The sequence below is a fragment of the Ovis canadensis genome, chromosome 2, assembly GCF_042477335.2.
Source record: "Ovis canadensis isolate MfBH-ARS-UI-01 breed Bighorn chromosome 2, ARS-UI_OviCan_v2, whole genome shotgun sequence".
Classification (NCBI taxonomy): Eukaryota; Metazoa; Chordata; class Mammalia; order Artiodactyla; family Bovidae; genus Ovis; species Ovis canadensis.
Window position 1 is genome coordinate 118,937,290 of NC_091246.1, and position 15,529 is coordinate 118,952,818.

A 15,529-nucleotide genomic window follows, 5' to 3' on the forward strand; every position below is an offset into this window, starting at 1 on the left:
TTGGATTACTGTGATGCTGAATGGTTTTGCCTTGGAAATGAACCAAGATCATTTTATTAATTTGGAAATTGCACCCAAGTACTGCATTTCAGACTCTTATTTACTATGAGGGCTACTCCATTTCTGAGGGATTCTTGCCAATATTAGTAGGTATAATGGTTACCTGAATTGAATTTGACCATTCCCATTCATTTTATTTTACAGATTCCTAAGATGTCGATGCTCACTCTTGCCATCTCCTGCCTGACCACATCTAACTGACCGTGATTCATGGACCTAAGATTCCAGGTTCCCATGCAATATCGTTCTTTATAACATCGGACTTTACTTTCACCACCAGACACATCCACAACTGAAAGTCGTTTCTGCTTTGGCCCAGTCTCTTCATTCTTCCTGGAGTTATTTTCTGCTCTTCCCCAGCAACATAGTGGACACCTTCTGACCTGGGGAGCTCATCTTCCGCTGTCATTATCTTTTTGCCTTTCATACTGTTCATGCAGTTCTCGAAGCAAGAATACTGGAAGGGTTTGTCATTCCCTCCTCCAGTGAACCATGTTTTGTCAGAAATCTTTGCTATGACCCGTTTGTCTTGAGAGGTCCTGCACGACATGGCTCTTAGCTTCGTTGAGTGATGCAAGCCCCTTAGCTAGGACAAGGTTATGATACATGAAGGTGCTTCCTAGAAACTAGGAGACACTGTATAATTTTCTTGTGCACCAAGTTGACCATGCCAGCTTTTACAGCAATTACCACCCATCACCTTGATATAGCTACTACAGATGTAACTGGAGAGAGTGCTGGTTAATGGCTCTAAAAATCACCACCAGGACTGCCACTGTGGCCACGTCCCTAAATCCAGACCTCTGTTTGGTCATATCTTTTTCCAAAATAAATAATAAAATGGATACAGTCATATGACGTCCTACGTGCTCTAATACAAGCACATGTCCCAAGGCAAAATGCAATTTTCTTCCTATACACCCTCTGTCCACTGTGTGGTCAGCTATGCTGGAATTCCCAACCTCCATTCTACCAGGAGAGGCCTGCCCCAAAACCCAGGGCTCCTGAAGCACAGGCAGCTGGCTCCTGCCACCTCACTCATTCTATCTTCTGATATGCCCTCAACAGGTTAAAAGTTTGAACAACAAAGCCCACAAATTCCTCAAAATAAAATGAAAATAAAATTGAAAGAAATATACAAAATAAGTATAATGGCAAAACCAGCAAGTGATGTTTATCAGTTAGGTGTTAACTATACTGTTAAAAGAACTTAAAAATGGATATTGTCACTTCCAATTTGTGTATGTCAGTGTTAACCATACTGTTAAAACTTAAGAAAAATGGATATTGTTCCTTCCAATTTGTTGTACATCATAAATCAGTTCAGCTCAGTCGCTCAGTTGTGTCCGACTCTGCGACCCCATGAACTGCAGCATGCCAGGCCTCGCTGTTCATCACCAACTCCTGGAGCCTATCCAAACCCGTGTCCATTGAGTCAGTGATACCATCCAACCATCTCATTCTCTGTTGTCCCCTTCTCCTTGTGCCCTCAATCTTTCCCAGCATCAGGGTCTTTTCCAGTAAGTCAGTTCTTTGCATCAAGTGGCCAAAGTATTGGAGTTTCAGCTTCAACATCAGTCCTTGCAATGAACACCCAGGACTGATTACCTTTAGGATGGACTGGTTAGATCTCCTTGCAGTCCAAGAGACTCTCAACAGTCTTCTCCAACACCACAGTTCAAAAGCATCAATTCTTCGGCGCTCAGCTTTCTTTAGAGTCCAACTCTCACATCCATACATGACCACTGGAAAAACCATAGCCTTGAAAGACAGACCTTTTTTGGCAAAGTAATGTCTCTGCTTTTGAATATGCTATCTAGGTTGGTCATAACTTTCCTTCCAAGGAGTAAGCAAAGCGTCTTTTAATTTCATGGCTGCAATCACCATCTGCAGTGATTTTGGAGCCCCCAAAAATAAAGTCTGACACTGTTTCCACTGTTTCCCATCTATCTGCCATGAAGTGATGGGACCAGATGCCATGATCTTCGTTTTCTGAATGTTGAGCTTTAAACCAACTTTTTCACTCTCCTCTTTCACTTTCATCAACAGGCTTTTTAGTTCTTCACTTTCTGCCATAAAGGTGGTGCCATCTGCATATCTGAGCTTATTGATATTTCTCCCGGCAATCTTGATTCCAGCTTGTGCTTCATCCAACCCAGAGTTTCTCATGATGTACTCTGCATATAAGTTAAATAAGCAGGGTAACAATATATACAGCTTTGACGTACTCCTTTTCCTATTTGGAACCAGTCTGTTGTTCCATGTCCAGTTCTAACTGTTGCTTCCTGACCTGAACATAGGTTTCTCAAGAGGCAGGTCAGGTGGTCCTGTATTCCCATCTCTTTCAGAATTTTCCACAGTTTACTGTGATCCACACAGTCAAAGGCTTTGGCATAGTCAATAAATATAAATATAAATCATAAATAAACTGAGTCAATTAAAAAAATTATACAACAGAAGACAAAGGATACATATATTCTAAAGATGGATGTCTTCCAAATAATATAAACTATTTAATGACACTGAACAATACACTTAACAACCAGTTAAAATGGTAAGTCTTATGTATATTCTATTATAATAAAAACTTTCAATTTACATGTTAACAATAAAATACTTAACACAAAAGGAAAATATATACCACCACATACTATCTCCACAGGAAAACACAATTAGGGACAAATAAATAAGAAAACTATAAGAATATATACCAAAATATTAACAGTGATATTTCAGGCAGAAAAATTAAAACATTTTTATTTTTCCTTTTAAACAAATTTTTCTAAATACAATGTTTCCATATTCAATTTTTCCAAAAAATTAAATTACAGATTTGGAAAACTTAACTAATATTTACCAAACAGTCCTATGAGCAGTAATATAATACATATGGTCTATATAATACATATAGTCTATATAATGCATATAGACTATATAATACAATAATCCTAATGTATTCTCATTATGGGATACACTCTAATTAAATATTGGCTTTTGAAAGTGAGAGTATGGGCATAAGCAAACAGCTCTCACCTCCCACTGTTGCCTTTTTCATCTTCTTCTTCTTCATTATCTGAAGCTAAGAAAGGAACTGCAGCCAAATCTTCCTCCTCTGCACGTATCCGTCCCAGCAGGATGAGACCATGGATTTTACAATCAATTCCTGAGCTTCTGCACTGCTTTATCGCAATTTCAATATACCTGTGATACTAGACATGAACACAGTAAGCTACAGAGCTTTCAGGGTCAAACACTTTAACTGGAGAGAAGGCCATATGAAACATGCAGTATGTGGCAAGTGACAAGCCTTCCTAACACTTAAAGTGTAGAGAATTTGAGATCAACATGCACACACTGCTGTATCTAAAACAGGTAACCAAAAGGACCTACACTGCTCAATGTTATGTGGTAGCCTGGATAGGAGGGGAATCTGAGGGAGAATGGATACATTATATGTATGGCTAACTCACTCTGCTATGTACCTGAAACTATAACATTGTTAAGCAGCTACACTTCAATATAAAATAAAAAGTTTAACAAAAAAAAATTAACTACATACAAATTAGAAAAAACTATACACAGACCTCATAACCCCACCAACTAGTTCACCAATTATCAATGTATGATTGATTTTGTTCATGTAGGGACTATCCTAAGAAAATTCCTGACAACATGTTGTTTCAAAACTTCAGTAGGTATCAGTGAAATATCAGCATTTAAAAAATATATCCACAGTACTCTAATGATAGCTAAAACAATAATCTAAATGCTACCAGTGATCAAATTTTCTATCTTGTCTTGTAAACATCTTTCTATTCTGGACTTGTTCAAATCAAGGTCAAACACTGTAACATCTTTGCCATTCATTATTTTAAAGTTGGCCCTCTGTCCTGTGGTACGCCCCACATCCCATACATGGTGTTTCTAAATGCAGTTTATCCCTCTAGACCTGTATTTCATGTGAACAACGACTGACTGCTTCTAGGGGACCTATCCAAACCTTAAGATCTATAGTATCTATGATGTCACAGGAAGAACTGTTTGAATAAACGAAACAAATACAGAAATGAAAAATTCTATAGGAAAAAAAAAGATAAGTTTCTTTCTTTAGCAAGGAAAAAACAAAAGGCTTAAGATTTTAATGCAGTGCAAAGGGCAGACACTGTCTGACTCACAAATCATAGAAAGCAAATCCAAAGAACATTAATGGGATAACTGGGAAATTTTAAACACTGACTGGATATTGTATCATATTAAAAACAAAATTTTAGATGTGATTTTATTGTGGTCACATTTCTAAATTTCTTGTCAGAAATTAATAATAGGAGCACTCACTACTGAAATAATGTCATGGCTAGAACTTGCTTTAAAACACTCAAAAAAATGGGGTGTAACACAGGAAGAGAGTTAGTGAAACACGACTGGCAAAAATGTTGATAATCATTGAAACTGGGTGGTAGGTACATGGAGGATTCAGTATACTTTCTATTTTCGGTTATGTTAGAAAAATTCTGTTAACAAGCCATTTTTAGAGGAAAGGCAATGCTAGAGAGTTCCACAGCGTTAGGAATGATAACGCTCTACTTTGTAAGTTGGTTCGATGGGTGGAGACTGGGCCATGAAAGTTCTGAGTACTCACAATGCTTAACATTTCTCATATATGTGATATAAGCTATTTCATGCTCATCAAATAATACATAATAAATTGTTTTCAACTGAAAATTTGTCAAAGTCAGTACATCTTTTATGAATAACAACCTCAGTTGTTTATTCAATAAATTAATCATTAGTTATTGATCTACTTAAAATACAAAGCAAAATTAAAACAAAAAATATTCAGTAGCATAATTCAGACATAAGACAAACCACATTTTCCATTACCCAGGAATAAGTTATTACAATAAAATGCACTAAATGCATTATCTTTTCTCAAAAAAACTCAATAAGATATTACATTTTCATCATTGGCCATTTTATTATTATCACCATTGATAGTAACTGTTAATTACATGGTATTCCACAAAACAGTGTTAATGACATTCAAGAATGAATGGTGTTCTACAATTTTATTCATTGAAGACTGGAAGAAAATTTTTAAAAATCTTCCGGTGTACACAGAGGCCAAATAATCAATTCCTGGACCTGGGCGGGGAAGTGCTAGTATGGTCCCATAGTCTCTAGACACAAGTTACCAACTTTTCACCCTAAAAAAAAATTAATTTATGACTGGCTGTTATCAGGTTCTTTGACATAACACACTAGGACCCCATGAAACTTGTCTGTCCTTATGTGGGCATGTGTGTTAGTTGCTCAGTTGTGCCTGACTCTACGACTCATGGAAGCCCACCAGACTCCTCTCTATGGAATTCTCCAGGGAAGAACAATGGAGTGTGTTGACATTCCCTTCTCCAGGAGATCTTCCTGACATAAGGATTGAACCCTGGTCTCCCACACAGCAGGGAGATTCTCTACCATGTGAGCTTCTTGGGAAGCCCTTTGTGGGAATACCAAAACAATAAAGCAATGACTGACAAACAGCACTTAATAATTTAAAAATAAACTCACTTACGATAAATTTTAGATGAATAAAAAATCAAATATTTGACATCTTTATCCACTATCAGACCAATTAAACAAGTTCTCATGAGACAACGTACATATAGGTAGTAAAAAAAATTGCCTTAATTTGCATTATTTTAAATATATATAATTTACTAAAGTAGTGTATATTAACTGAAAGATTTATGTGGCAGTCTCACTAATCTATAATATGTTCTATTTAAAAGAACCTTCACTGATTCTATCAGAACTTTTAAGAGATAAAATTAACTTAGATTCATTTTGAAAATGTCCTTATTACCAAATTAAAGGTATGAAAACAAAAAAACAATTTCAGTATCATCAGTTCAGTTCAGTTCAGTCACTCAGTCGTGTCCGACTCTTTGCAAGCCCATGAATCTCAGCACGCCAGGCCTCCCTGTCCATCACCAACTCCTGGAGTTCACTCAGACTCGCATCCATCGAGTCAGTGATGCCATCCAGCCATCTCATCCTCTGTTGTCCCCTTCTCCTCCTGCCCCTAATGCCTCCCAGCATCAGGGTCTTTTCCAATGAGTCAACTCTTCGCATGAGGTGGCCAAAGTACTGGAGTTTCAGCTTTAGCATCATTCCTTCCAAAGAACACCCAGGGCTGATATCCTGTAGAATGAACTGGTTGGATCTCCTTGCAGTCCAAGGGACTCTCAAGAGTCTTCTCCAACACCACAGTTCAAAAGCATCAATTCTTCGGTGCTCAGCCTTCTTCACAGTCCAACTCTCACATCCATACATGACTATTGGAAAAACCATAGCCTTGACTAGACGGACCTTAGTATCATATATATGGTTAAAAAGAACCACTGCTTACTAATACATATTTAATGGAAATAACATGATGCTAGATGCCCAAAGAAGCCCAAGATGTATGGCAATGACTTTTGCCTAGAGCTTTTTACCTGCTTTTAACCAAAGACAACGAGGAAGGAATTTGTTTTGCTTTGTTTTCAAGCTGATCTGGTAAGCAACAAATTTAAGTTGTATACACGTCAAATTTTAAAATAAATACAATTATTTAGTTAAGGGGAGAAAATGGGCTCAATGTTATTATAGAGATGACGAGAAAAGGAACCTCTCTTGCCATCTGCAAACCATCAAAGGAATACTATCAGACTGGTCAAGATGGCAGAACAGAAGAACCCTCAGCTCATCTCTTCTCACAAGCACAACAAAATCATAACAATCTGCAAAAGAACTATCACTGAAAGACTGGAACCATCAGGAAAGATCCTCTAAAGATGGACCACAACAAGAATGGTAGAAGCCGTGAACTCCTGATATAATCAAATCCCATACCCTCCAGGGTTGGCGACCCACAAATTGGAGAATAATTATATTCAAGAGTTTTTCTCATGTCACTCTCCCCAGCCTGGGGGTCTGGCACAGGGAAGAGGAACCTTAAGAACATTTGTCCTTGAAGACCATAGGGGCCTGACTAGATGAGCTCTAGAGGGAGGCCGGGGGCCGGGGGAAGGTACTTCACTCACACAGGGCACCTGCAAAACCTCACACATGCTGGGACCAAGAGCAAAAGCAGTAATCGGAGAGGTGCTGGGGCCACATCTACCTGATGGTCTTATAGGGTCTCCTCAAAGGGGAGGCAGGGGGTGGCTGTGGCCTCGCCTGCGGTGTAGACAATGGTGGCAGATACACTAGGGAAATATTCAGCTGCATGAGCTTTCGTGGAGGATAACATTCTGACACCAAGACCTGGCTCCAAACATCAGACTCCAGACTCCAGTGCTACAAGGCCTCAGCCCAAACAACAGAGTAGGGACACAATACTACCCATCAACTTCAACTGACTCTAGACAAGGCCCTGCCCACCAGAGGATCAAGACCCAACTTCACCCACCAGAGGATAGGCACCAGCCCCTCCCACCAGGAATCTCAACTATCTAAAAAATATCAGCAACTTCAGATACGCAGATGATACCACTCTAATGGCAGAAACTGAAGCGGAATTAAAGAGCCTCTTGATGAGGTGAAAGAAGAGAGTGAAAAACCTGGCTTAAAACTCAATATTCAAAAAACAAGAATCATGGCACCCAGTCATATCACATCATCACAAATAGATGGGGACAAAATGGAAACAGTGACAGAATTTATTTCACTGCAGACGGTGCTCCAAAATCACTGGAGATGGTGACCACAGCCACAAAATTGAAAGATACTTTCTTCTTGGAAGAAAAGCTATGACAAACCTAGATAGCATATTAAAAAGCAGAGATATCATTTTGGTCTGTAGAGCCAAAGCTATGGTTTTTCTAGTAGTAATGTATGGATGTGAGAACTGGATCACAAAGAAGGCTGAGCACCCAAGAACTGATGCTTGCGAACTGTGGTGCCAGAGAACATTCTTTAGAGTCCCTTGGAGTACAAGGAGATCAAACCAGTCAATCCTAAAGGAAATCAACCCTGATATACACTGGAAGGACTGCTGCTGAAGCTCAAATACTTTGGCCACCTGATGTGAAGAGCCGACTCATTGGAAAAGAACTTGATGCTGGGAAAGATTGACGGCAGGAGGAGAAGGGGTTAACAGAGGGTCAGATGGTTGACTGGGATCACTGATTCAATGGACATAAGTTTGAGCAAATTCCGGGAGACAGTGAAAGACAGGAAACTCTGGTGTGCTGCAGTCCATGGGGTCACAAAGAGTCAGAAACGACTTAGTGAATGAACAATAACAACACCCACCAGAAGCAAGAAAACTATTAATCCTGCAGCCAACACATCAAGTCTGTACATGCAGACCAGATCCTATCCTGAAACCAGCAGGCGCCTGCCCTTTCCTTGGGTGATAAAGGGAAGTGCACTGCTGAATTGCATAGGACGTCTCTTACAGAGGGCCACTTCTCCAAGGTCGAGAAATAGAACCAACCTACCACATACACAAAAATACAAGAAGCAATCTTGACAACTCAAACAATATAGAGTATGCTTCAGATGAAGCAGCAGGATAAAACACCAGAAGAAAAACAAAGTGATGTGGTCGATTCTCAGGCAATCTACCAGGGAAAGACTTCAGAGTAATTATGGTAAAGATTATCACAGAACTCAGGAGGAGCATGGATACACAGAGAGAGAAATTAGAAGCATTTTAAGAAAAAAGTAGAAAATATACAGAACTACACAATTAATAAATACAATAAGCGAAATGAACAATAAATTAGAAGGAATGAATAGTAAACTAAATCTGACAGAAGAATGGATTCATGGGCTGGAGGACAGAATAGTGAAAATCAACACCACCAAACAGAAAAAAAGAACAAAAAGAAATAAGGGCAGTTTAAGAGATCTTTAGGGCAATATCAAGCACACAGACAGTAATATTATAAAGGTCCAAGAAGAAGAGAAAAGGTATTTGATAAAATATTTGAGGAGATAATAGCTGAAAACTTCCTTAACTTGAGAAAGGAAACAGTCAACCAAATCCAGGAGGTGCAGAGAGTCCCACAGAGGATTAACCTGCAGAGGAATATGTGAGGACATACTGTAAACTAAATGGAAAAAAAAAATGAACAACAAGAGAGAATATTAAAAATAAAAGAGGAAAAGTAAAAAATAACATACAAAGGATCTCCAATAATGCTATTAGTGGATTTTTTTTTTTTGAGGAAAAAACTCTGCAGACCAGAAGAGACTGGCATAATACACTTGAAGTGATGAAAAAGAAAAATCTACACCCAAGAACACCCAGCAAAAACTCTCACTGAAATTTGATGGAGGAAACAAAAGCTTTATAGACAAGTAAACACTCACCTAGAGCCAGACATCCTGGAATGTGAAGTCAAGTGGGCCTCAGAAAGCATCACTACGAACAAAGCTAGTGGAGGTGATGGAATTCCAGTTGAGCTATTACAAATCCTGAAAGATGATGCTGTCAGTGCTGCACTCAACATGCCAGTAAATTTGGAAAACTCAGCAGTGGCCACAGGAATGGAAAAGGTCAGTTTTCATTCCAATCCCAAAGAGAGACAATGCCAAAGAATGCTCAAACTACCGCACAATTGCACTCATCTCACACGCTTTAGTAAAAGTAACACTCAAAATTCTCCAAGCCAGGCTTCAGCAATATGTGAACCGTGAACTTCCAGATGTTTAAGCTGGTTTTAGAAAAGGCAGAGGAACCAGAGATCAAATTGACAACATCCCCTGGATCATCGAAAAAGCAAGAGACTTCCAAAAAAACATCTACTTCTGCTTTATTGACTATGCCAAAGCCTTTGACTGTGTGGATCACAATAAACTGTGGAAAATTCTGAAAGAGATGGGAATACCAGACCACCTGACCTGCCTCCAGAGAAATCTATATGCAGGTCAGGAAGCAACAGTTAGAACTGGACATGGAACAACAGACTGGTTCCAAATAGGAAAAGGAGTATATCAAGGCTCTATATTGTTACCCTGCTTATTTAACTTCTATACAGAGTACATCATGAGAAACACTGGGCTGGAAGAAGCTGGAATCAAGATTGCTGAGAGAAACATCAATAACCTCAGATACGCAGATGACACCATGCTTATGGCAGAAAGTGAAGAGGAACTAAAAAGCCTCTTGATGAAAGTGAAAGAGGAGAGTGAAAAAGTTGACTTAAAGCTCAACATTCAGAAAACGAAGATCATGGCATCTGGTCCCATCACTTCATGGGAACTAGATGGGGGAACAGTGGAAACAGTGTCAGAATTTATTTTTTGGGGCTCCAAAATCACAGCAGATGGTGACTGCAGCCATGAAATTAAAACATGCTTACTTCTTGGAAGGAAAGTTTTGACCAACCTAGATAGCATATTGAAAAGCAGAGACATTACTTTGCCAACAAAGGTCCGTCTAGTCAAGGCTATGGTTTTTCCAGTAGTCACGTATGGATGTGAGAGATGGACTGTGAAAAAAGCTGAGCACCGAAGAATTGATGCTTTTGAACTGTGGTGTTGGAGAAGACTCTTGAGAGTCCCTTGGACTGCAAGGAGATCCAACCAGTTCATTCTACAGGAGATCAGCCCTGGGTGTTCTTTGGAGGGAATGATGCTAAAGCTGAAACTCCAGTACTTTGGCCACCTCATGCGAAGAGTTGACTCATTGGAAAAGACTTTGATGCTGGGAGGGATTGGGGGCAGGAGGAGAAGGGGACGACAGAGGATGAGATGGCTGGATGGCATCATTGACTCGATGGACGTGAATGTGAGTGAATTCCAGGAGTTGGTGATGGACAGGGAGGCCTGGCGTGCTGCAATTCATGGGGTCACAAAGAGTCGGACATGACTGAGCAACTGAACTGAACTGAACTGAAACGTTTTTTAAGAACAACTCAGGAACACCAAACAAGCTTTATGATAAACTCTAAAGGAACTTCTGTAGGTGTAAAATAAAAGGCCACAACTAGAAACAAGACAGGAAATCATCCATACATAAAGCTAGTAGGGAGGTTAAAAGACAAATGTGGTAAAAATCGCACATTAAGGGTTTGAGGATTATACAAAATAATTAGATGTGAGGCATGAATTGAAAACCAGTGACCATGAGGGGAGCAGAGTACAAATGCACGGTATCTAGAATGTATTTAAAATTAAGAGATAAGCAACTTAGAGGAAGCACATATATAACTAGACTGTTGTACAAAAAACTCACATTAACCAGAAAACAAAAACCTATAATAGAACTACACACAAAAAAGGAAATGAAATGCACACTTACACTAAAGGTAGTCAAGTTACAAGAGAAGAGAACAAAGGAAAAAGGGGGGAAGAAAGACCTATGAGAACAAACTCAAAACAGCAAAATGGCAATATAAACATACTTATGGATAAACACGCTAAATGTATCCAAAGATGCTACCAGAAAACCACCTAGAGCTTATCAATGAATTCAGTAAATTTGCAGAATACAAAATTAACACACAAAAATCTGTTGCATTTCTATACAGTAACAATGAAAGAAAGAGATCCGATCAGAAAGAGAACAATGATTGGAAAAGAAATTAAGCAAACAATCCCCTTAATTATCACATCAAAAAGTATAAAATAACTAGGACTAAACCTACCTAAGGAGGCAAAAAACCTGCATTTCAAAAGCTTTAGACACTAGTGAAGGAAAAAGAAGACACTACAAACACATGGAAAGATAGACCTTGTTCTTGAACTGATATTGTGTGAACTATACTATCCCAGGCAATTTATAGATTCAATGCAATCCCTATCAAGTTATTGATGGCATTTTTCACAGAACAAGAAGAAAAAAAATTTTTTAATTTGTATGGAGACACAAAGTACCCCAAAAAGCCAAAGCACTCTTTCAGAAAGAAATATAGAGCTGGAGGAAATCAGGCTCCTGACTTCAGGCTATACTACAAAGCTACAGCCATCAAAACAGTATGGAGTGGTACAAAATCAGAAATACAGATCAACAGAATGAAAGCCCAGAAATAATCATATACATCGATGGTCAATCAATCTACAACAAATGAGGCAAGACCACAAAACAGAGAAAAGTTGGTTTCTTCAATAAATGGTGCAGGGAAAGCTAGACAGTTACATGTAAATGAAAGAAATGAGAACATTTCCTAATACTATAAACAAAAATAAACTCAAAATGGATTAAAGACCTAAATGGAAGACCAGATACTATAAAACTCTTAGAGGAAAATATAGGCAGAATACTCTTTGACATAAGTAGCAGCAAGATCCTCTTTGATCCACTTTCCAGAGTTACGGAAATACGAACAACAATAAACAAATGGGACCTAATTAAACTTAAAGCTTTTGTACAGCAAAGGAAACTATAAACAAGATGAAACGAATGAAGAAAACAATCGCAAACAAAGCAACTGACAAAGGATTAATCTCCAAAATATACAAGCAGCTCATGAACAACCAAATCAAAAAACTAGCAGAAGACCTAAATAGATACTTCTCCAAATGAGACACACAGATGGCCAACAGGTACATGAAAAGATGATCAATTATTACATGAATGCAACTGAAAACTAATGATGTAGCACTTCATACCAGTCACAATGGACATCATCAAAAAGTCTACAAATAATAAATACTGGAAAAGGTGTGGAGAAAAGGGATCCCTCCTGCACTGTTGGTAGGAATGTAAATTGGTGCAGTCACCAGAAAGAACAGTGCAGAGGTTCCTTAGAAAATCAAAATAGAGTTGTCATATGATCCAGCAATCCCACTGTTAAGCATGTATCTAAACAGAACTTTAATTCTAAAGATACACACAAGTCTTATGGACTCTGTGAGAGAGGGTGAGGGTGGGATGGTTTGGGAGAATGGCATTGAAACATGTATAATATCATATGTGAAACAAATTGCCAGTCCAGCTTCGATGCATGATACAGGATGTTTGGGGCTGGTGCACTGGGAGACCCAGAGGGATGGTATGGGGAGGGAGGTGGGAGGGGGGTTCAGGATGGGGAACATGTGTACACCGGTGGCAGATTCATGCTGATGTATGGCAAAACCAATACAATATTGTAAAGTAGCCTCCAATTAAAAAAAAAAAAAAGATACATATACCTCAATGTTCATAGCAGCACTAGTTACAATGGCTAAAACATGGAGGCAACCTTTGACCCACTTTCCAGAGTTAACAGAAAGATAAAAAAAGATGTGGTACCTATATACAATGAACCTATATACAATGAACTATTACTCTGCCATTAAAAAAAAAAAGAATCAAATAATACCATTTGCAGTATCATGGATGAACACAGAGATTTCATATTCAGTAAGTCAGACAGAAAAAAAATATATATCATATGAAATCATTTATCTGTGAAATCTAACAAAATGATACAAATGAACTTACTTACAAAACAGAAATATACTCAGAAAACAAATTCATGATTACAAAAGGGGAAGAGAGTGGGGGACAGGGGTTAGGAGTTTGGGATTAATCTCTACGTATTACTTATATAGGCAGAAAGAGAAGAGGGCAAAAGAGGAAGGATGAGATGGTTGGATGGCATCACCAATTCAATGAACATGAACTTGGGAAAACTCCAAGAGATGGTGAGGGACAGGGAGGCCTGGCATGCTGTAGTCCATGGGGTTGTAAAGAGTTGAACACAAGTTGGCAACTGAACAACGTTACTATATTTAAAAACATAAACAATAAGAACCTACTGTATAGCACAGGGAGCTATATTAAAGATCTTTTAATAACCTTTAATGGAAAACAATTTGAAAAAGAATACATACACACACACACATTATATATAATGTATACACACGGTATTCTTAGGCTTCCCTTGCAGCTCAGCTGGTAAAGAATCTGCCTGCAGTGCGGGAGACCTGGGTTTGATTCCTGGGTTTAGACGATCCCCTGGAGAAGGGAAAGGCTACCCACTCCAGTATTCTGGCCATGGAGAAGTCCACGGAGTCGCAAAGAGTTGAACATAACTGAGCGACTTTTCCACACACACATGTACATATAACTGAATCACTTAGCAACTGAAAACACTGTAAATTAACTATATATCAATTAAAAATTTATATAATTATACCTTAAAATAGAGGAACACTATCTAATCTGCTCACCTCTGTGCAGTCATTCAGAAGAGACACTGTGGTGTCAGTGGGGTTGATGTTGATTGTCTTTAATTCAATTAGGTTATTTAGTGAATTTCCACCTAGGAAATAAAGGGGCAGGGGCATAAAGGAATTAGACAAAGGAGTTTTCATTATGTAACAGAAAATATTTTTTTGAGTAAACTAACTCAATTACCTGACACGACAACCAGGGAAGGCATGTAGCTACTGTCAGCAGGATCTACAATCATTTTTAATCTATGAACAAGAACATCTGGGAAAACCTCCAAACGAATCCAATGCTTTAAAAGAAAAAGAAATAAGTATTCTACTCCATTACTTGTTTATTAGAAGAAAGCCTCCCTCTATGTATGCCCCAGAAATGATGTGTTTATAGCCTTTTAACCTAGGGTAGTCCATTAATATCCATCAATGATGGGTGGCTTACAGAAAACATTAGAATCAAAGTAGAGGAAAATCACCACTCTCTAAGTCTAACCTTCATGACTGGATGAGACACACCCACATATAAGTGCAATTAAAATAACATTCTAAAAATAAACATATTTATTAGGGTATGTTAGAAAACCTTCTAACAAGAAGCAGAATCTGAACTCATACATTTTATGTGGGGGAGTAAAACAAAACAAAGCCCTGTTAAACTCTCTATCAGTTAGATAAAAACTATCACTTATGTTTTTTAAAATCTCTGACAATGAAAACTAAATGGCATATCTACCTTTCCTTGTGAACCAGAGGACTGCCAGCAGGGCTCACTGCCATCAATAAGACGAGAGGCTTGGTTCACAGAGGACGACACGTTTAGACTCTTCACCATCCGTGCCCAGCTATCCAGCAGCATTCCTGGCTGACTGTTGTGACAGCGTTTCAGCTGTTTTCCAGAACGGCCACAAAATATCGCAGACTGTCCTATTTAATGATGGCCAAACAGTGTTAATACTTGTAGAACAGAAACTTCACAACCAAGAGATAAAGAATTTTTTATTGAGCTCCTTACTTCAAGAAAACAGTAAGTTTCCAAATTAGAAGGAGCTACTATATAATACTTAAACGGCTTCAAAAAAACCTAGCCAAGGTATTTTATCCCAATTTATGAGATGAAGTTCATATAATGCTATGATTTATTCCACTTGATTCCCTCAAGTAACAACACAGTGATCCATCTCCAGATAGAAGGATATATATAAGCGGGCTATGAAGTTCAGTAACTGTGCTTACAGAAGACATTCTTTAAAAAGTTTTCATAAACAAACTTGAAGAGTTTCTACTTCCATAAATGGCAAATCTGGAAATTGATCTAGCTTTTCTA

General features: G+C 38.4%; 1 protein-coding gene across 7 annotated transcripts in view; it reads right to left on the reverse strand.

The window, feature by feature from the left end:
• HERC2 (HECT and RLD domain containing E3 ubiquitin protein ligase 2) overlaps positions 1–15,529 on the reverse strand; it is a 243,505-nt gene that overhangs the window by 79,907 nt on the left and 148,069 nt on the right. For all 7 annotated transcript variants that reach the window (XM_069576810.1, XM_069576811.1, XM_069576809.1 and 4 more), the window contains 4 exons: positions 14,939–15,129; positions 14,396–14,501; positions 14,209–14,300; positions 3,094–3,269 (listed from right to left, as the gene is read on the reverse strand). In XM_069576810.1, coding sequence (XP_069432911.1) covers positions 3,094–3,269; positions 14,209–14,300; positions 14,396–14,501; positions 14,939–15,129 — 565 coding nt within the window. The remainder of the gene's footprint in view (positions 1–3,093; positions 3,270–14,208; positions 14,301–14,395; positions 14,502–14,938; positions 15,130–15,529) is intronic.